We start from the raw sequence: 21,090 nt of genomic DNA, 5'->3' as shown, positions 1-21,090 counted from the left end.
AAGAACCAATAAAACTTGCTAGCAACTTTAACTTTATTTTCTCAGCAATTGGAATGAATGCAAGTACATCAGTTAATGTGTATTCCCTTCAATATATTATTGGCAAAAAACTAGGCTCTCAACCACTGTAAAATCAGAGTAATGGTTTCTGGAGTAACTACCTAAAATCAGTAAATCACCATGGCAAAAAACTGCTAGCCAAATAATTCTCCTCACGTTCAAGCCAAGCTACCTAAAACGATCATATTAACAATGTTTCTATATACACATTCCTGCAAAATTTGGGAGCATCAAATCTGAATGTAATGCAACAAAATAGGATTGCTTTCATATAAATGATCTCTGGTAAATTGAAGTGTATGGAAAGGACCTGAAAAGGATAAAACATAAACTATGTGAGCATAATGCAGATGGCAAGCAGAGTTTTGAATGGTTTTGAATACGTTACAAGTCTGACCTCTATGGCAAAACTCGAGAGATCCACCTTCGTGTGGAGGACATATTCATGCCATAATGAGCGAGGTCCAGTTAATCTTGGCTGTGCTAGTTGTGATCTGTGCTTGTTAAATGAGCATACTTTGACGTTAAGTTACTCAATAAGCCACCAGACCTTGTACAATCATCCGAGTTAAAATCAAAGTATTGAAAGGAACCCAGTGTCAATAGTTTTCAAACGGGAATAAAACAGCAAACAGGTAGGGCAATTTATCTTATTGATGACAATCTTTTCCTTTTCTGGTTCTTTTTTTGCATGGCCTTTTTGACAGTATTGGACTCCGATGGAAAAGGAATGGTAGATGACGGTTTTCTAAAACTGGTTCTTCCCTTCCCAGAAGCCCATTTCAAGGGCAGCTTGTTTACCACAGAGCTAATATCATTTGAAGAATTTAATTCAACTAGTTTTTGAACTTCATCAAGAATCTGATGGGTCCAAGCCATTGACACATCCAAGGCAACAGAATCATCCATTGGTAGTTTCCACATATTCATCAATATCTCCTCAAATGATTGAAAAGACATGGAAGGTTTGTAACTCGGACAATTTTCACATACCATATTCACCTTGATTACATGTTTGCAAAGATTTCCTTGCATCGACCAAGAACAATCACAAAATGAGAATTCCGACCCTGGATTCCAAACTACGTGTGAAATACTGGTGTCCTTTTGGCTCAGAACTTTGGCAAACAGGTGGTTTTCATCGTCCAAGGTAACTGAAGAATCTGGTATTTGAAGTGCACGGTGCCAAGAAGTAGAAGAAATATACTCCTCCTTGACATTTTGAAACGAATCACTTTCATCAGCATAGCGATCTAGCCAGTAGGTTGAATGCAATTCAGTGGTCAACTTGTGAACCAACCAATCCACCCTCTGGAAAGCACCGAGATGCGAGTCATCAAACAGTTTTGCCTTCAGCTTCATGTGATAGGCCTCAATAGCACCAGATGCCTCTTGGCTTGCAAGTGGAAAAGCTCTCATCGCAGAAAGCCACATTTCTGTAACAGTAGAAAAATATTAGCAAAAAGAATATTTAAGGCCAGGTCCATAAACAGGTACCCTTCCATCAATTGTTAAAATATTTAGCACTCCAAACGGAAGTACTTCATCAATTACTTTGAGTTATTTTTCACTGAGGGCAGGGACAGATTGAAATAGAAATAGAAGAAGTCTAACCAATCTTTGGCACCCAACAACCCTTGAAATATTCCATGAAAGCAGTTTGGTCAACAAAATCACGGGTAAATTCTTCCAGGACAACTGAAGCATCGACTCCGTCCCAGATACTGTACACTAATTTTCCCAGCCGCTTGAATATTTCCCTCTGAACTTCAATGCTACTGCATTTCCTAACAACATTTTTTAACCATGACCTACGAATGCGCCAGAGGGAAAAAAGCACAGGACAACAGAATATATCCCTGAAAAATGAGACCATGTTAGTTAGAACTATGTTTAAGCTACACAGAGTTGAGAAAGGGAAAAAGAGAAAACAGAGAAAGATTGGTGAACCTACATGATAGGATCGATCTCTGTGGCTGCATCATCAATTAAAAACCCACTAACTTTCCATCCAGGCTCTACAGACTGAGCCCGATCAAGTAAGGCTTTCATCCATTTGGATACATCTGATTTTGCAAAGCTGCGAGTGATGATCCATGCAACAGGGAGTGCATGCTGTCTAGAATCAAACACGAGAAGTGTACACAGGGGATACTGCACACGTAAGGAAGATGAAACATCTACAATTTTTAGATAAAATCAGAAGTGACTGATATCCATAAGTTTTTGTAAATTCTAGGGCAAGTCCAATCACCTTAAGCCTCCTAATGCCAAACGTTGAATCAGCAGCAATGAGACTACGATGGCCAAACCGAATCATCTGTTGCAATTGCCACTCTGTTTGAATACCAAGAATGAAAGAATTATCTTCTGAAGTATCCTGATGAATAAATATGGACTTTTTATTGCGTTCAACCCACATGCTAATGCTAGCTCGATCATCCAGATCAAGCTCATGGGTAGACCGTTTGATGATCATCCCAAGTTTGTGAACATACTGAGAAGCAAGACTGTTTGCTTTTGCATTTGAACCACAGTATCGCTGAAGACATTCAAGATGTTTCTCAACAATGTTTGCCTCAGGAATTCCCAGATAAAGCATTGACATTGTCTGTTGTTGGATCTCATTACAAATATATGGAATCTTTTTGGCACCAGGGCCAATGGCCTCTCTGTCAAATGGCCCATGGCATACAAAGCCAGACTTGTTCACATGACGCCTCTCATTATATATTATGAGTGCCAGAGATGGACGAGCATATAGTCTCTTAACAACAAAATGGCAGGTACAACCTCGCATTGATTGAGGTCTAGCAGCACGATTTCGAGTGTTAAGCCTATATCTTCTACTAGGCAAAATACTTCCACCTTCACCATAATTTTCAGGACCAAATGAACACCAATATCTTCACACATGCATAAAAGGGACAGAGTGTCATTGAAAGAAATTAAAGAGTTTATAGAAAGCTACAATGAGGGAAACCTATTTTATTTAAGGGTTACTTTGTAGGAACATTGCTTCTTTTTTTTTTTAAAAGAAAAAAACTCATGCTAAAATTTTCTATATGAAAATTTAAAATCTTAATTTGCTGAACTTTTCTTCAACTATACCCAGCTTCATGCACTGTTCACAATCACATGATGCTAGAAATACTTTGTAATGTATTTTGCTGAGAAAAAAAAACTCATCTTTTTTTGGTTTTTTAAAATTATTTTTTTAGTGAGCAACAAAGAGTGGAAAAAAATAAGAACCGTAAGAACTGCTGTGAAACTTACTGTCGATATTCCAAATATTCGTCATCCTTGAACTCTTTCAAGCTACCCCTCGATCGCTTCCTTCCCCTCTCAATGTGAAACCGGGTCGGGCATTCTATATTAGTACATTCGCCAATTATAAATGCATCTACTCGGGCATAAGGAATCAACGCAACTTCATCATGGTGTTCAACAGTGCCAAACTTGGTCCAAGTCAAATCAGCTGAATAGAACTCTTCCTCAGGCGGATCTTGTACCTGAAGATCAAGAATTGATTCAACGATAGCCATCGAAATGTAGCTTCAAACTCCAATTCCTAGAAATCTGCAAAACTCAGTGCATGGAAGAATGAGATTCCACAATCATATAATCATAGGAGAGGGAGAGAGAGGCTACAGGCGTTTAGTGTTCCATTCCCAGGAACCACGAGGGAACTTCCATACCAGCCCACCCTCATCTTGAACATGACAACCCTAATTAGTATTAGCAATTTCCAGCCTCAAATCATATATGTTGAAAACATCCAGAGGCATCCGCATCTGGCATTATTTTGATATCATTTTTGAGTTCTTGTCTATCTCAGTTTCATATAACATATACTCTTAACTTACTTACATGGCTTTGGGCTGTCAGTCCAATTAAGATATGACTTAAGAACTAATGGAGTAAGGTTACTTCTTCCCACATAAACATATTCTCATTTTCCATTCATATATTCTACCAAAGGCGTCGTGTATTATTTAAATGAAATTTAACCCCATTCCTCATAGAAGAAACAAACCATTATTTCCACATGGGTAAGACCTTTTCCTAAAATGTTTTTACAGATTACAAGAAAAGCAATTAATCACATAAATATTTAACGACTAATCAAGTTTCATTATCCCATATCTAATAATGCACAAACATGAGCTATATGGTAAACAAAACCGTGGGTCATTTTGGGTAAAGAAGAAAAACAGAGAAAAGACCACAGCAATTCATCTTTTATGAGTCCTTACAGAGCATCTTAGCTAGAAACGCGAATTGTGAATGCAACAACTGATCTCCAGAGTACTGAATTCCAAATTTGGCAGGTCTGGCTGATCGTCAGCTAGTTTTTGGTTTGAAGAACATGCTTCAGCACATTTGGGACAGAACCCAGAACTAGAGCTCGATTACTCCTTCTGGGAAATGAAAGCTTTAAATTGGAAACAAGTCGAAGTTGACAAAGAGTAGAAACAGAGGAGGAGAGCAGAGTGAAGAGAATGGATGAGAAAGAGAGCAAAAACAGAACATGAATTAAAGGAAGAAGATGTTTGAGTAATAAACTGTGTACCCTAAGCAATGAATTAAATTATTTGAACAAATTTAGAGAAGAAAAAAATGGCACAAATCATCATCTTCTTCATTGGTCTGGACCAAGAAAAAACTGCAGGCTAAGATCATCAGTCTGACTGAGCCCTAAGCCCAATGGGATTGCCATTGAGCTGGCCCATTTACATTGACCTGAATAAAGCCCAAATCAAGTTAGCCCATGAGTTAAAGAAGATAATTTGGTAATCTACGTTTAAGATAAAAATCTCTTGTTAGGCAGTGAAGGCGAAAAAGAAAAAGAAAAAGAAAATTGATTTAAAATGAGGAAAGAAAGGGGCGAAGAGAGGGAGAGAGAAGGAGATGGCTATAAATTTGTTGAAAACTTTTCCCAAAGTTCAGACCTCCATTACTTATAAACCTTCAACCTCTCTTTTTTTCACCACCAGAAGCTCCTTCTCCTTCCCCTCATACCCTCCAGTTGCGTTAGCTGTTTGTTCAATGTCTTATGAGAAGGAGCTCGCCGCTGCCAAGAAAGCCGCCTCTCTCGCCGCTCGTCTCTGCCAGGCAATTCTCTTTGTTCTAATTCCTTTCTTATTTTCTATGAATTGTGAGCGAAAATGGCAATTCAGAGTGTAATTCGAACCCTGCTCCTGTAATTCCTTTTTGACCTAAACCCAAGTTCTCAATTTGTTGTACATTTCTATATCCTTCTTTATCGGGTCTTGTTTTTCAAATTCCTACGTTTTGAGAATTTTCTTTTACAATCTTGCGCTCTTGGGGATTTCTGTAACTAATTATACATTGCTTCTTTAAGCTTATTATATCTGGTGTTTCTGGTCACAGAATGTGCAGAAGGCATTGTTGCAATCTGATGTTCAATCCAAATCAGATAGAAGCCCAGTGACCGTAGCTGATTACGGTTCGTAAAGTTTCTATCACTTCACTCAGTTTGCGTATTTTGTTATTACCCAGTCCAAGACAATTAGTCAGCTAGTCTGGTCGTTAGATCATGGCAGAATACTAGAACTTATGATACAAAATATCCGAATATATCTTGACTTATTTTATTTTATCATATGAGTAAAAAACATACGATCGTGGTTGTCCAGGGCAATCTGTATATCTTGATTCTTGACTAATACTGCAGAGAAGAGAATGAACCTGAAAGTTATTGAAGAAATGAAATTTATTTAAGAGTTTGAATGTCTATAGGAAGTTATACAAATCATTATTATTATGAGTTTATCTTCTGCCTCTTCACTACTTACGACTGGTAAATCCCTTCCCAATGTACTAGCATCAAGAATAAGGTGTATAATTATACATCCTGCCTCATGCATGCTTAAAGAGTTATTTTAATAGGACAATCGTTGACTAGATTTCTACTGCTCTTTTGTTTCCATTCCAGGTTCACAGGCGCTGGTTAGTTTTGTACTGGAAAGGGAACTCCCTTCCGAACCTTTTTCATTGGTAGCTGAGGAGGTCAGCATCTAGTTTGTGTGGAGATTGTATTTTCTTTGACATGTTCAGCAAAATAATTTTGGAGTCTGGGGTCTCTAGGATTCGGGAGATCTCCGAACTGAGAGTGGCCAGGAAACATTACATCGCATTACAGAACTTGTAAATGAAACAATTTCCAGCGAGGGCTCGTATGGTGCTTCAACCTTAACAGCAGAAGATGTGCTTAGGGCTATTGACAGTGGGAAATCTGAAGGAGGCCCTACTGGTCGGCATTGGGTTTTGGATCCCATAGATGGGACAAAGGGGTAAGCTACTTTGCACCTGTAATTGATATTCACAAATGTGATATATAGTCAGGTAACTTCAAAGAATCTGTTAGGGTTTTACCTGTTCATTTATTTATTTAAGAAGCAACTTTGAGATCTACTCCTTTGAGTAAGTCTCTTTACATGTGATTAACTCTTAGGATGATTAGTTTTTTTTTCTTTTTTTTTAAATATGAGGTGGAGTGATTTAATCCAACCATGTTTACTTATGAGTTCATATTGATGGGTCTATATGTCTATATTATGTGCATGTTTCTGTGTCTTAGATTTCTAAGAGGAGACCAGTATGCTATTGCATTGGCATTGCTTGATGATGGGAAAGTAGTATTGGGTGTCCTAGCCTGTCCAAATCTTCCCTTGGGACCAATTAATAGCAGTAATCAGCATTCACTTCTTGGAGATGTTGGTTGCCTTTTCTTTTCTACGATTGGTGCGGGAACATATATGCAGTCACTAACTGGTTCTACATTAACAAAGGTTCGTAATTGGATGTAGTTTTATTCAGGAATTTTTTGCTGAGTTGGAAAGAAAAGTTGAAATGAGATGGGGTATTTTGTTTCACTTTAGGTGAGCGTCAGTGCTACTGAAAATCCTGAAGAAGCATCTTTCTTTGAATCATATGAAGCTGCTCACTCTCTGCATGATCTTACTAGCTCCATTGCTCAAGTATGCCTTTTGGTCCACATTTGATCTCTACCGGTTTGTTTTATTCCTTGAAAGAATTTATTCTGTCATTGGCTGAGATGATTATTTACCAAACAGAATCTTGGTGTTAAAGCGCCACCAGTTAGAATCGACAGTCAAGCAAAATATGGCGCCCTTTCCCGAGGAGATGGAGCCATATACCTTCGTTTTCCTCACAAAGGATACCGTGAAAAGATTTGGGACCATGCTGCTGGATGCATTGTTGTTACAGGTGAAACAAAAAATTGGAGTTATTAAATCACTATTAGACTTTAGTTATTGAATCGTTACTACTAACATGAAACTGAGGGAAAACAATATTGAATTAATTTCTCTCTGGATCCTCTCTATTCCATTATATGCAGACGGTGCTTTGCTTTGTTATGACATTTTGTTTTGGCTGAAAATTCTTACAGAAGCTGGTGGAGTCGTTACGGATGCAGCTGGGAATGCACTGGATTTCTCAAAAGGAAGATATTTGGATCTGTACAAGGGTATCATTGTTACTAACCAGAGATTAATGCCATCACTCCTCAAGGCAGTTCAAGAAGCTCTTCAACAGACAGCTTCTTCAACCTTGTGATTTTTCTTCCCCTGGAGTGGATTCTGTTCACATCGTTTTGAGCTCTGAATCCTTTTCTTCAACCCGCTCAACTCTTCCCTGAATTGAAACTACATCAGTTTTTCTGATATTGTCCGCTTTGAACTTCAACTGAACAAAATCTAGCAAAATAAAGCTCCTGTATTTGGGTTATGCTGTCCTTTTATTATCATACCAGTAGACTCAAGTGTGACATCCTGAGAGAATGAGGCCATGGATTCAAATTTCATCGTAAAGATGTTAATTTATAAGTTTTCTAACAACTAGATACTGTAGGCAAGGTGTAAGTTGATTGGGTGACATTCATGGCTGAAAAATAAAAGCAAAGTACCTGCCTCCTCACTGCCAAGTAGATATTTCCTATGTTTGTAACGACTAGGAGAGACAAATGCTAAGTGAAAAAAGTACTTATGATCTTAAAAAAATTGTAGAAGTTTGTGTAAAATAAAAAATAGTTCTCAACCATCGGTGATGAATACATCTAGTGTATAACCCTACCAAGTGATTAAATCACAAATTGAAAATTTGTAAGAAATATATATGATTTATATATTTTTTTTCTTTGTGATTGAATATGATGAATAGAGATAGGTAAAGACTGCAGTGGCTAAAATAACATTGGCTAAAATATATTTTTCATCCTCCATTTTTTTTAGATTTCTCCTATTTTAGTTCTTACAATAAATCTTTGAAATGTGTACTTTTCCACTAAAAAAGTTTATGCCTTGCTTCTCCAACTTCTGAAAACATATCTACATTGTTTCTTTTCTTTCATCAAAATTATTACTATTTAACCGATTTGGATGAAAATTGCCTTCAAATAACTAATTTTAAGATTTAACAAAAGTAAAATCACTGAATTTGACCTAAAATATTGTAGATAAACTTAATTCCACATGCTAGGACATGTAACCTTTTTAACCCTCCCCCACCCACAATCTTCACTTATTTCATATTGCAAAGATTTCAAAGGTTGCAACTGAACTGAAATTAAAATCAGTCCTTTATAAAAGCTTTATCTGTCAATTTATGTTAGAACTTTGTTATGACATTCCAATCATAGAAGCCAAGGAACAGTGAAACACTTGCTTAATTATTAGATCAATATGCCTTATGGCCTTTATTCATAAACAATGGCACCGCCATTCTCATATTTCTAAGGCAGAGTGTTTCAAAACCCAATGACAAATTACAGAGGAAAATTAGATGGATAATCTTGTGGGTGTGTTTTGATTGTTTTTCTTAACCACTTCTCTTGCTCTTGGAGGTTGGAAGGAGGAACATCATACACATCTGTGAAAGCATCTGCCACAGGGGGCTTCTCAGATCTCTCTGCCAACTGGATTTCCTCTAATAGCTGTTGGAACCAAAAAACACATGGAATTAAAAACGTACATGATAGACAAGAATTTGGTCGACATGAAAGTACTTTCAAAATATATCACTTTGTTCACTCACCGTTTCTTTTTCTTTAAACCTACTTTTTAAAGTATTTGCAAAATTTTAATTGAGTATTAGAGTGGGACATTTTGAAAGAATAGCAAAATATTGAAACTATTTACAAAATATATTAAAATTCATCTAACCCTCTCTAATCCATTTGAAAATTTTACCATATTTTATAAATAGTTTCATTTTTTTTTGTGTTATTTGTGATCATTCTCCTGTAAAATCTTAAAAAGACTTAACTCTCAAAAATATGTTTTTATTGTCTTGAAAAAATGGTTTTTTAAAGAGAAAAAAAAAAGGTCTTTCTTCTTCAAGAAGCCTAAATGCAAATGATAATTTTGAGTTGAATATATCCTATTCTTGTTTATCTCATTTACTATGTTTCTTGCCAACTCAACTCAAATTTCACCATTGACATTGGATGGTGTATGGTGTTTAACCTCGCTGACCACCATTGACACTGGATGGTGTTTTTGTAACCTTTTCTGATCAACTCCCTTTGCTTGTTTATTGTCCTTTTTGTTCTTGTTTTTCAATTCTTTTTTCATAGATTGAAGTGGTCTCTCGTGTAAGGTGTTTAACCTCGCTGACCACCATTCACACTGGATGGTGTTTTTGTAACCTTTCTGGTCAACTCCCTTCGCTTGTTAGTCCTTTTTGTTCTTGTTTTTCAATTTTTTGTTCATAGATTGAAGTGGTCTCTCGTGTGTGCGCGCATGTGCACGTAGGTGTGTGTGTGCGGCGTTGAAAAGACTTTATTCTAAACACAAAATATACCTGTTTTCTTAGGCGACTTCTAAGCTCTGCTTCAGCCTCATTACTCCACCAACCATTGCTTTCAATCCATTTCCTAAATCTAGAGACAGGGTCCATTGCAACTCTCCACCATTCCATTTCCTGAGCTGGACGATACCTGGTCGAATCATCTGATGTCGTGTGGTGTCCAGCTCTATAAGTGAGAGCCTGTTAATGAAAACAAAAGACACCAGATCATCAAAGGTATCCATATTAAGAGAGAGAGTTTGTGTACACCTGTTACCTCAATTAAAATTGGCCTCTGTTCTTGAATTGCCATTTCTCGAGCAGCTCGAACTGCATTATATACAGCAAGTGCATCATTGCCATCTACACGGATACTGCGAACTCCATAAGCCTGGCCTTTTACAACCACCCCGTCACCTGCACAATAATTGAACACTTCAAAATCTAGATTTCATAATACATTTTTCACAACTGGAAATACTGAGAAGAATGAGATACTTCGAAACTGGTCTGAAATAGGAGTACTGATCGCCCATCCATTGTTCCGGCAAATAAAGATAACAGGTGCCTCCAAAACTGCGGCAAAATTTAAAGCTGCGTGGAAATCTCCCTAATGTAACATGATAAAAGAAACAACAGAAAAATCAACCTTGTAACAAGCCAGAGTACACAATATTACTCCATAGACTCAACCAGATTTAGTAGAATGACTTTCTATTTGCTTATCTCCTAAAAATTCTACAGAGGTAAGGTTAACAAAGTTTTTTCATTGATGAAATGAAACGAGACTAACGAGCAAGTTACATTAGTCCCAAAGAATGACAAGAAAATGAAAAAGGAGAAGAAGCGCAAAGCATCAAATATAAAAACTACGAACACCGATAGAGTAAATATCAACAAGCAACCCAAATAAGAGTTTTTCATAGTGTTCTGTACAAAGGTAATGTTAGATGCAACACATTCTAACTACGATTTTTTCATAGTATTCAGTACCTCACTTGTTCCTCCATCGCCAAAATAAGTGACTGCACAAGCATCTTTCTTATCCATCTTCATTGAATATGCAGCACCAACAGCATGAGGAATTTGAGAACTAGAAATTGAAGTAAAATACGAGTAATAAGATTCGAAGTGTTAAAATATCTGGTTAAAAGTTTTGACATATGGAGCTCAAATCTTACGCAATTGTTGATGCTACAGTGAAGTAGTTGTGTCTCTTAGACCCATAATGGACAGGCATCTGCCTCCCTTTACAATAATCATATTTGTTTCCAAAGCACTGGCTTGCAAATTCTTTCAGAGTGAAACCACGCCATATAAGCACTCCTGCCTCCCTGTACTGTATGACATGGGAGAATTACACTAAGAATTACCAATCTCACAAATGTGAACTAATTAGATAAGATGTTAGTGTAAGCAAAGAGTGTTCTTTCCATGTGAGGATGAGAATGTACTCCTATTACTAAGGAGGATGACGAGGTGGAGATATGAAGTAACCTGTGGAACAATGAGGTCATCCAATGACAGTGCTGCGGCAGAAGCAACGTTGATTGCTTCTTCTCCAAGGGAGGTCACATAAAAGGAAATTCTTCCTTGCCTTTGCGCTTCGTAGAAGATCGTGTCCATTGTTTGGAGGGTAACCATGTCATGGTATATCTTCATAGCGACCTCCTTGCTTACCTAAATGAAAGGAACTACATAAATAACTATCGTTGCACTTGGAGTTGGGGCATTTTCAGCATACAATTACCTGTGTAAAATTACTGTACATACAAGGACGGCCGTTGTCATCAAGAACCCGAAAGCAAGGTATCCGCTCCTCCTCGCGATCAGGGATGAAACTCAGTTGAGAAGTAAATTTTACCTTTCCTCCTGGGAACTCCAAAACCTTGCACATAATGGAATATTGTTGAATATCATGAACTTGTTCACAATTGGTAAGAACAGAGAAATTTAAGATAAGACTTTGAGAGGATGTCTTTATTTGAGCATGGCAGGAGAAATAGCAGAGCGATGTTTGACCTTGATAGATTCTATCTTTCTCTTTGCGCATCGGTGAAGAGGTCTTTTCACGATTAACCTTCTAGACCTTATTTTACTGGATTGGAGCACCTTTTTGCTATTGGTTGCTTGGCTCCTCTTTTTGAAATGCATATTTTCCAAAATACATTATCTCAATGAACAAAGTAATCTCTTTTTCTGCTCTTTTTTGGCATACATTTTCCACCTTCCACACTACACAAGTGGAAGAACAACCATATTGACATGTAACTCGGGGGGTGGCGCACTCTAAAAACAGAAATTTCCCTCAAAGTTTTACTTATTAATATCTCTCTCAGTTCAAATAGAAATGTCTCAAAGTCTAACATACACTAAAGAGGAGGGAGTTGACAAGCAGAATGAAAAGAAAAAAAAAATACAGTTCAAAGTCTAAAGCTACATTATCAACCAATCAGATCCCATTTTGAGAAAAATAATTATAGAGATGCAGTCATCACAAGAACACAATCTCACTCGTCAACATAAAGATTAAAAAACTAAGAGGTATCTTATCTAAAACGATATGGGGTTATAAAAACAAAGAATATGAAATATGAAATTGGAAGAAACTAATCAAAGTTGACCATATCATAGTGTATTCTACCTGATCGTCACGATCATCGTTGACACAATTCAACTGCTTTCCCACTTTAATCGATTCAAAACGACGAGAAAACAAATGGGTAGGCATATTTTCAGAACCCAAAATTCTGGTTCCGATCTTATGAGCAGAAAATGAAGTATTACGAAGATGGGTTGAATAAGAGTTGAAGAAACCCATTTCGAGAGGACCCAAGAAGAAACCCATCCCGTTTCTAAAATGGGGAATGATCTTCGTTGTTGCTTTTCTCACCTGAAAAGCCATTTCTGAACGGAGAGTGCTCTAGATTGATGAATTACTTGGGAGAATATAGCATAAATTTATTGGGGTTCGTAAGATAAATGAAGGAAAGGAGGGATTTTGGTAAGTTTGTTGCAATCTGACGTAGTCCCTTAAATTCCATTAAAGAAATGATTATCTAATTTCAGACTCCACAGCCAATCGGATAAGAAGCCATCGTATGAGCACTATCCGTTGAAGAAAAAGAGAGAGAGAGAGCAAAAAAAAAAAAAAGTACTATTCATATTTCTACAAATAAAAATGTTTATATTTCTGTTGTTGTTTTTGCTTTCTGAGAAATGTGTAGTTGTTCATGTTCTTCACGACTCGTTATGAAGTTACATTTTTTCTCTCATCTAAAATGAGAAACTTTGCATTTATGTTCATAGTCTTGCAAAGTTGTAAATATGGTATAATGGAGCGGCTACTGTTGATTTAATTTTAAAAAGTTTATCTTCTTATCCTTAATATTGCAATGGTTGAATTAATAAAGTTACGTCCTAAAACTCTCGAATAAGAATAAAATGTCACATCAATTACTAGGGACTAATTTCAATTTGACATTAGAATTTTTTTCTCCCCTAGTTAAAATGTTACGAATGGATGATAAATATTTGTGTATGCAGTAAATTGTGGAACATTTAAAATATTTATTAATTTTATGATTTTTAATTTTATGTCTAATATGTCAACAACATATTTTACACATTTTTAAACGAGAAAATGTCATAATAAACTTACGATTGATGGATATTGAATATACTCGTAACGAACCTTAGGAGAACAAACTTTTCAAATAATATTGTTCACATTTAATATATTCTTCGTTACTTTATGCTTGATATCATTTCAAAAGGTTTTATATCAATAAATATAATTGTACTTAGTTGTATGGGTGATTATCACGTGAGATGTGAATTTTGGTTGCATAAACTCGATTAATTTTTTCTTAAAATCGGATCTTTCTGTATTTTTTCAAATTTTCTAAATTCTTCATTTGGTTAGGCATCATTTTGAGAAATAGTTTTTAGGGCTTAATTCAGCAGCCGTACGTGAGAGGTTAAACTTGTAGTTAGAAGTTACGGAAACTCATCTAAAGATCAACGAATTTTGTCGCTAATAATCGTGGGTTTCAATGGAACCACGTTGCGGATAGAAATGTTTCCGGCTTCTCCACCTTACCGCTTCCTCTGATATTTGGTCCAAGCTGTATTAGACTGTTCATTTCAGTTTATTAACTCTCTCTAATGGAATTTCGCATTCTTCAACAGTCTCCCTCGCGTTATGCAGGCATCTCTTTCTCTCCACACAAACTCATATTATTGCTGCATGCATTTGTTTTCTTAATGTCTTCTTCGTTCTGGTGGATTGCATTTGATTTCAGTTTTAAAATTAGGATTTTAGTTGATTTTATCTATCTGGGTTCTTCTTGTGGAAGCCTCGTCTTGAATCGATTTTCTCCGGGTGTTCTGGTGTTTTTAGTTCATTAACCTATTTGATGATCAACAAACTTATGCTCAGATTTCACCAAGTCTTACACAAAAGCAGGGTTGCTATCTTTTACGAAAGTTCGATATTGGGGTTGCGATTTCAATGAGGAGCCTTTTTTACATCTTTGTTTGATGATTGTTCTTAAGCTTTTTAGCAGATTATTCGATTATTTGTATACAAATTTCTGAAGAGAAATTTGAACAGGGAGTTTCCTTTGCTTGGTCAATCCCCGGTTGGGAATTCGGAAGTTTTTTGGTTGGTCTTCGGCGAACACGACGTTTCTGCAGAAGATGTCTTTACGAATTGAACCTAGGAGACAACCACAATATCGTTCGGAAGTTAATAGAGGGGCTGTACTCTGTTCAACTAGTTTAAATGACAGTCCGCTGGCGAACTATGATAACGTGAAAATTGTTTATTCTATAGCGGCTGCCACGGGTCATAATAAGGTACTCTGAGTCTACTTAAGACTCTGTATGGTCAATATTTCTCCCAAAGAAGTGATGTGATGGTAATTTTAGTTTTTTATTCACTGTTCATGGTTTCTTGGGAGGTCCTTAGTACCTTGGAGTAATCACTTCTGTCTCAAATTCATCAGATATTCCATGTCAAATTATAATTTTTTTCTTTGTTTGGAAAAAGCTATTAGCTTAAGCAGTCTGGCTAAGAAATCATTTCAAGTCTTGAAATTAGGATTCTAGATTTGTAGATTAAGAATCACAAACACTTTAGTTTGTCTCGTGTCTTTTGTTTACATACTGGATACTCGTTTGCACAATATACATGTGTTAGACACTAAATATACAAAATCAATATAAGTCTTCAAACATTTGTTAGACATGCATTGAACACTTGTAAATAAACAAACACTTTATAATGTAGGACAAAATAATAAATTTTGAGAGAGAAATACATCAAACTTATGTTTCGCTTATAAACAATAAACTTATTGACTTTGAGTTTCTTTGTCCTAGAAAAATGATACACATTTCAATAGACAAGTCCTTGCCATACTCATGCTTTAGATTTCTTAGAAATGATTTGCCACCATGTCCCTGGTGTGTCATATCTGGATCCATGCTTTTAAGTTGAAATGGACGGTAACATTTTTATCTGATAACAGTGATTCACAGCCATGGAAAAGAATATTTTGGTAGCTTAATTCACTTGAAAGCGTTGTATTTTGTGAAATGAAATTTCTATCTTATTAACATTGTATTTGAACTATAATTTACTGGACCATCAAAATCTTTCTGCTTTTTCCTACATTCATTCTTGTATTTATTTGTTAGTTAAATTTTCTGTAACAGGAATCTCATCCAGAATCTCATCTCAGGGTTCCTGCAATAGCAAATGCTCTTGAAGATATGGAACTCACACCTAAGGTAAAATATTATGCAACCATCAACGAGAAAGCTTATTACTTAATATAAAAATAATTTTGTAAAATCAAACGTTCATCAATTTGAAATGACATGACCTGATTTCGAGTACTTTTTTCTACTGTTGGAAGCCAGAAATTCTAGACACTGGGAAGGAGATTCTGAAACCAACAATTCTCACTTAATCCCATATTGTAAAATACTAGAAAGCTGATTCTTCATTTCTAGTGCTTGGTGGATGGAAAAGCTCATTTAACTTGTACAATAAATTACATTTTTGTTCTCATAAACTTCTGTTCCATTAGAGAGTTGTCTAACGGTCTCTCTTGCATTTTTGATGATTTATTTCTCTTATCCTTAGTTGTTTTCATGATAATTTTTCGGTTCAATGTATTGCAGTTTCTAGGCTCAAACGTCATTCAACTTGAAAATTACAAACCTGCTTCAGTTGATGACATTGTGAGTGTTCATTCAAAATCATACGTGGCCGGCCTTGAGAAGGTATCCTCTTGGTATCTATTATTTCCATTTTTTTGGGGTCACTCTATTGCTAAAGTTGATGTAAAATTTATTTTGAAATCACTTCCAGAACATATCTGTAGAATTTACTGATATCAATCCTGTCTTTCATGTGCACATATAATCATGGAGGTTTTTTTTCAAGCCTGTAGATCCATTGAGATGGTAACAGGATTGAAAACAAATTATTGTAAATTTCTGGTGAAAAATCCAACGTCTTAAGTTAGCGAGCATGGAAAATACAAGTCTTTCTCTGCCCCTTGGGATTTTTTTTCCTGTCAAATTTTTGTGCCCCATTTTTGGTGCATTGCTTTGCCCCTTTGTGGATCGGGAACAAAACCTGTTTGTATTTAAAGAAATAGAGAGAAAAGAATCAGCCTTGGTCTGGGGAAGACCCTCGCCTACAGGAAACTAAAGGAGAATTTTCCAATTGTTCACAATATCATGAAAAGGCTAGTTACAGAAAAGTTTCCTGTGATTAAGATACCAAAGGAAGATATACACTATACACTATCCAATCTTCCAATTTTGCTAAAAAAGTGAGTGAAGTGAAATCATTGAAGTAGCGAGATTGCACCAGAAGCATAAAACTATTCCAATTAAGATAAATCTTGAATAGAATATCCAGCAGCACGCCAAGAAGTCTTGAGACAAGCCGAAGTTAACTGATCTGACCAAGGAAGATACTTGATGTAGTAACATCTTTAAAGTCTTGTTTTATTCTTATTTTTTTCTGCATATTTGCAGGCTATGGATAGGGCTTCTCGAGATGGACTTATTTTAATTGAAGGCTCTGGACCGACGTATGCCACTGCCACTGTGAGTTTGTCTGCTGCCTCTTTTTCTGCTTCTTTGTTTATACTTCACAATACTATTATTACTGGTCTTCTACTTAGGCGTTCCACATAGAAAGATAGCCACTTAGCCTTTTACTTGTATGCCTAAGGTGATCACTAATGAAGTCAAGTCAGGGCCCGATGAACTCTAAGCTAAATTATGATACACGAAGTCGGGACCCTTAAGTTTGGGACCATAGCTATTAGCGCCCTGAAATAGGCTAAACTTTTATAACATGAAACTTAAAAGATCAAGGACTATAGTGATTTCCATCCATTTGAAGGAATCTACTTAAGTTTGGGACCATAGCTATTAGCGCCCTGAAATAGGCTAAACTTTTATAACATGAAACTTAAAAGATCAAGGACTATAGTGATTTCCATCCATTTGAAGGAATCTACTTAACATCCCAATGGAATGTTCTTCAGAAAAACACTAAATCATTTCCACTCTCCCCCTTGTGCAGCCAGTTGGAATATGTCAATTATCATTTCCAACCTGTAGTTATTAGATCAGAATTTTTTTTTAAAGATACCTGGTGAGTATGATTTTAACAAACTGTATCTAGATTTCATATGAATGTGGAGTGGATAAAGAAAACCTCCATTACCTTCTGATCCAACCTTACATTCATTGCCTTGCTCGTTCTAGTTCCCTTTAGTGGCGTTTCCCATTTCCATAGTTACTCATTGATCTGAGTTGCTACACTTTTGGTAGTTGTGTAGGATCCACCATTGGTCAATACATCTCCTGTCATCTATATTACCCTTTTATCTTCTCTTGGTAGTTGGTTTAAACTGTTATACTTAGCAGGGAGTGTTAGGAAGGCAAACAAATTCCCACATTAGCTTGGGAAGGTACCACATTGGTAAGGTAGAGAACGATCCATATTGTACAAGTGAGGACTGATTATTTTCACTGGTATGGAGCCTTCCAGTTTTACCAACCGGGAGTTCTATATGCAAGTATCTTATATGTAACATATCGAATGATAATTTAGCACTAATGTTTTTATTTGGAGCAATTCAATTGGCATGACGAGATTTTGATACTGTTGGCAATGCAGACATTTAATGAATCACTAGTTGCAGCTGGAGCAGGAATTTCTTTAGTTGACTCAGTGGTGATGTCTCAACCCAGCACGTTAGTCACTTCTTAATTATAATTTCTGTATGTTATCCCATATATTTAGCCAAATTGCCAATTTGTAGGGAGATTCTGAACTTTCTACTTTTAAGCATTGAGACACTAGATTTTAGTTCCTGTTTCCAATCATTCACATACGCATAACTCATAAGTACTTGAAAGTTTCATATTCCGTTATACTTGGTTTCAGGTCAAAGCGTCACAAACCCACAAGAATCCACCAATTGGTTTTGCATTGATAAGACCTCCAGGACATCATGCTGTCCCCAAGGGACCGATGGGATTCTGTGTTTTTGGGAACGTAGCTATTGCAGCTCGTTATGCTCAACGTGTGCATGGATTGAAACGTGTCTTTATTATAGATTTTGATGCTCACCATGGGAATGGAACAAGTGATGCATTCTATGATGATTCAGATATATTCTTCCTTTCGACTCACCAAGTTAGCTTTCTTTAAGAACAATGTATATATATATATTTCATTCTTTGACGTGATTATCAGAAACATGAACAACTCAGACATGAAAAATTAACTTTGAACCTGTAATGCACGACTATTAGTAACTGCATAGACTTGGGGTTTCCTAGACTACTTTGCCCTTCTTTTACTTGGTAGAATTAACTTCCGTTGGTCATTAGTAATTTAATCCCTTCTGATTCAGGATGGAAGTTACCCTGGAACTGGTAAAATCGACGAAGTGGGTTGTGGAGATGGAGAAGGAACAACTCTGAATATTCCTCTACCGGGAGGCTCAGGTGATTATGCCATGAAAATGGTGTTTGATGAAGTAATTGTACCCTGTGCTCAAAGATTTAAGCCTGATATCATTCTTGTCTCTGCTGGGTGAGTTTCCGACATCGAGAAAATTTTAATAAAAGCTTGAATCATCAATCAACCTTTTTTGTGTAATGACATTTTGTTAATATATTCTTAATCATGCACGTTTAAGCATATATTCTATTCATTTGTACTAAAAAAAAAGTTCTATTCATTATGTATACGAGTGTGTTAATATGATGATTTCCAAATTCATAGTAATTAATTATGTTCCAGTCTGAATGTCTTGACACTTACATCTGCAGGTATGATGCTCATGTGTTAGATCCATTAGCCAATCTGCAATTCACGACCGGAACATACTACATGCTCGCATCCAATATTAAACAACTGGCAAAGGAGTTATGCGGAGGTCGATGTATTTTTTTCCTAGAAGGAGGTTATAACCTTGAGTCTCTTTCGTATTCAGTGGCTGATTCGTTCCGTGCATTTCTTGATGAGCCAAGCATGGCGTCAGAGTTTGATAACCCTGCAATCTTGTATGAAGAACCATCAAGGAAGTTTAAGCAAGTGATCCAGAAAGTGAAACAAATACATTCACTTTAAGGTTGAAATTATGAACTTCTTTGTAATTTATTATAAATTACAAGTTGATCTGATTACCTGAATTGTAAGTTTGTAACTAGAAGATGAATATTTGATGAGCACGTCTTCAGAGAAAGGAAATATAAATCAATCATATCTTGTTGTACATGAGGATTTAGACTTGTTTGATCCAATGTACTTTTAGGTGGGGCTGACAGTAGGGCCAATGAGCCAAGACATAGAATGCAGGCCTGTGATGGAAGTGGAAGAACAGATAAATTGTTCTCCAATCCAATGCTCTCAGTAATTTCTACCAAGTTTTCCTTGGCAACTGTTCTGGAGAAGCCATTAGATCAATATTGGTAACTCGTAGCTTTTGAATCTTGTAAATTATATTTATGTGGCCTTCTACTAATTACTCCTGCCTCCTCATGTTGTTTCATGAGGGAACAGATTGCCTTGCTATCTACTTCTTTTAAATAAATAATGCATGTGCGATGCATCATCTTCGCATCTGTTAATAATGGAAAAATATCAACAAAATAAAAAGCCTATAGGGCTATATCTATGTCTAATCTTGGATCCAAATGAGCGTTTTCTCATCATTTATGTTTTTGTTTAATGAGGGTTGAAATTCAAACCTCTCCCCTTTTGGTTGATTATATATGTCTTTATTCAGTTGAGTTATATGTCTACTGATTTATTAACATTAATTAAATGGATAATCAAGTTAATAATAATTTACCTTTCTAGTAATTCTTTTTACGGGTGTATATTATGCACGTGAAAGGATTTGATACTCTTACCTAATAATGGTTTACTAAAAAAAAACTTGTGGCTAAAATGGTGTCTTTCCACTTGACAAAGCAGAAAGGAATTGCAATAGAAGTCATTTTTACATTTTTTTTTCACATCGTTTACCTAAAAAAACAATTAAAATATTTCATAAAAAATAAAAATAATTTTTCACTTGACAAAATTTGATTGGACAACTCGACGAGATGCACAAAGGTAAGTGTTACCTAAGATACACCTGTGTATTTTTTTTATAAGAAAATAATTATTGATTCTAATAATTGAGTTATATGCCTTTTTTTCGTGGACAAAGAAAATCACATTTTCTTTCATTGTCTTTGCACTCACCCGTGCTAATGTTAGGGTTAGGGTTGATCTATTGAGTTCGAAAAATGAATGGAAGGAATTTCTAAAACTTATCAAACATTAAAAGAAAGAAAAAAACACACATGTTTTCATGTGTTATTATGGCTTATAACCAAAGATTAAAATATATAGATATATATTTTATCAATACTGACCACTATTTCTGTAAATCACTAAATTTATAAAATATACTTAGGCTAATATTTATGTTTTTTACTCCAAAACTATGTAACAAATATTTTTTATTAATATTAATTATTCTCAATATTTGACTAAATAGAAGACATTTTTATGTTCTACCAGCATTATTAACATATATTGAAGCTATCATGTCAAACATTTTGATTTTCGAATATAAATCGAAGAATATATCAACA

General features: G+C 35.8%; 4 protein-coding genes across 7 annotated transcripts; 2 read left to right on the top strand and 2 right to left on the bottom strand.

The window, feature by feature from the left end:
- Nucleotides 1-15: 15 nt before the first annotated feature.
- On the bottom strand, nucleotides 16-4,648 carry LOC101204643. Of its 2 annotated transcripts, none has more exons than XM_004148612.3 (7): nucleotides 4,317-4,648; nucleotides 3,337-3,639; nucleotides 2,315-2,966; nucleotides 2,015-2,214; nucleotides 1,675-1,919; nucleotides 458-1,496; nucleotides 16-370 (listed from the first exon to the last, which is right to left on the bottom strand). In XM_004148612.3, exons 2-6 carry the CDS (start codon nucleotides 3,603-3,605, stop codon nucleotides 706-708), a joined length of 2,157 nt encoding a protein of 718 aa, XP_004148660.1. In that variant the 5' UTR covers nucleotides 3,606-3,639; nucleotides 4,317-4,648; the 3' UTR covers nucleotides 16-370; nucleotides 458-705. The 2 variants fall into 2 exon arrangements, with proteins under 2 accessions (XP_004148660.1, XP_031743010.1); XM_031887150.1 differs by having other exon boundaries at nucleotides 3,337-3,572; nucleotides 4,317-4,647.
- Nucleotides 4,649-4,911: 263 nt separating this feature from the next.
- LOC101204881 (SAL1 phosphatase) lies at nucleotides 4,912-8,032 on the top strand. Its single transcript, XM_004148613.3, has 8 exons — nucleotides 4,912-5,175; nucleotides 5,455-5,530; nucleotides 6,020-6,093; nucleotides 6,172-6,377; nucleotides 6,665-6,875; nucleotides 6,966-7,064; nucleotides 7,161-7,314; nucleotides 7,499-8,032. Exons 1-8 carry the CDS (start codon nucleotides 4,972-4,974, stop codon nucleotides 7,663-7,665), a joined length of 1,191 nt encoding a protein of 396 aa, XP_004148661.2. The 5' UTR covers nucleotides 4,912-4,971; the 3' UTR covers nucleotides 7,666-8,032.
- A 697-nt stretch (nucleotides 8,033-8,729) lies between these two features.
- On the bottom strand, nucleotides 8,730-13,131 carry LOC101205130 (2-oxoisovalerate dehydrogenase subunit alpha 2, mitochondrial). Of its 2 annotated transcripts, none has more exons than XM_004148614.3 (9): nucleotides 12,539-13,131; nucleotides 11,645-11,782; nucleotides 11,392-11,574; nucleotides 11,076-11,233; nucleotides 10,888-10,987; nucleotides 10,393-10,504; nucleotides 10,172-10,311; nucleotides 9,910-10,095; nucleotides 8,730-9,040 (listed from the first exon to the last, which is right to left on the bottom strand). In XM_004148614.3, exons 1-9 carry the CDS (start codon nucleotides 12,797-12,799, stop codon nucleotides 8,873-8,875), a joined length of 1,446 nt encoding a protein of 481 aa, XP_004148662.1. In that variant the 5' UTR covers nucleotides 12,800-13,131; the 3' UTR covers nucleotides 8,730-8,872. The 2 variants fall into 2 exon arrangements, with proteins under 2 accessions (XP_004148662.1, XP_031743011.1); XM_031887151.1 differs by having other exon boundaries at nucleotides 11,668-11,782; nucleotides 12,539-13,123.
- A 764-nt stretch (nucleotides 13,132-13,895) lies between these two features.
- Nucleotides 13,896-19,933, top strand: LOC101205371 (histone deacetylase 14). 2 transcript variants are annotated; one of them, XM_004148615.3, is made up of 9 exons: nucleotides 13,896-14,104; nucleotides 14,510-14,754; nucleotides 15,616-15,690; nucleotides 16,087-16,188; nucleotides 16,954-17,025; nucleotides 18,110-18,166; nucleotides 18,380-18,631; nucleotides 18,852-19,033; nucleotides 19,273-19,933. In XM_004148615.3, the coding sequence occupies exons 1-9, from the start codon at nucleotides 14,062-14,064 to the stop codon at nucleotides 19,571-19,573; spliced, it is 1,329 nt and encodes a 442-aa protein (XP_004148663.1). In that variant the 5' UTR covers nucleotides 13,896-14,061; the 3' UTR covers nucleotides 19,574-19,933. The 2 variants fall into 2 exon arrangements, with proteins under 2 accessions (XP_004148663.1, XP_031743012.1); XM_031887152.1 differs by lacking the exon at nucleotides 14,510-14,754 and having other exon boundaries at nucleotides 13,901-14,104.
- The last annotated feature ends 1,157 nt before the right edge of the window (nucleotides 19,934-21,090 follow it).

This window comes from Cucumis sativus, chromosome 6 (genome assembly GCF_000004075.3).
Source record: "Cucumis sativus cultivar 9930 chromosome 6, Cucumber_9930_V3, whole genome shotgun sequence".
Lineage (NCBI taxonomy): Eukaryota > Viridiplantae > Streptophyta > Magnoliopsida > Cucurbitales > Cucurbitaceae > Cucumis > Cucumis sativus.
This window is presented reverse-complemented; position numbering and strand designations above follow the sequence as displayed.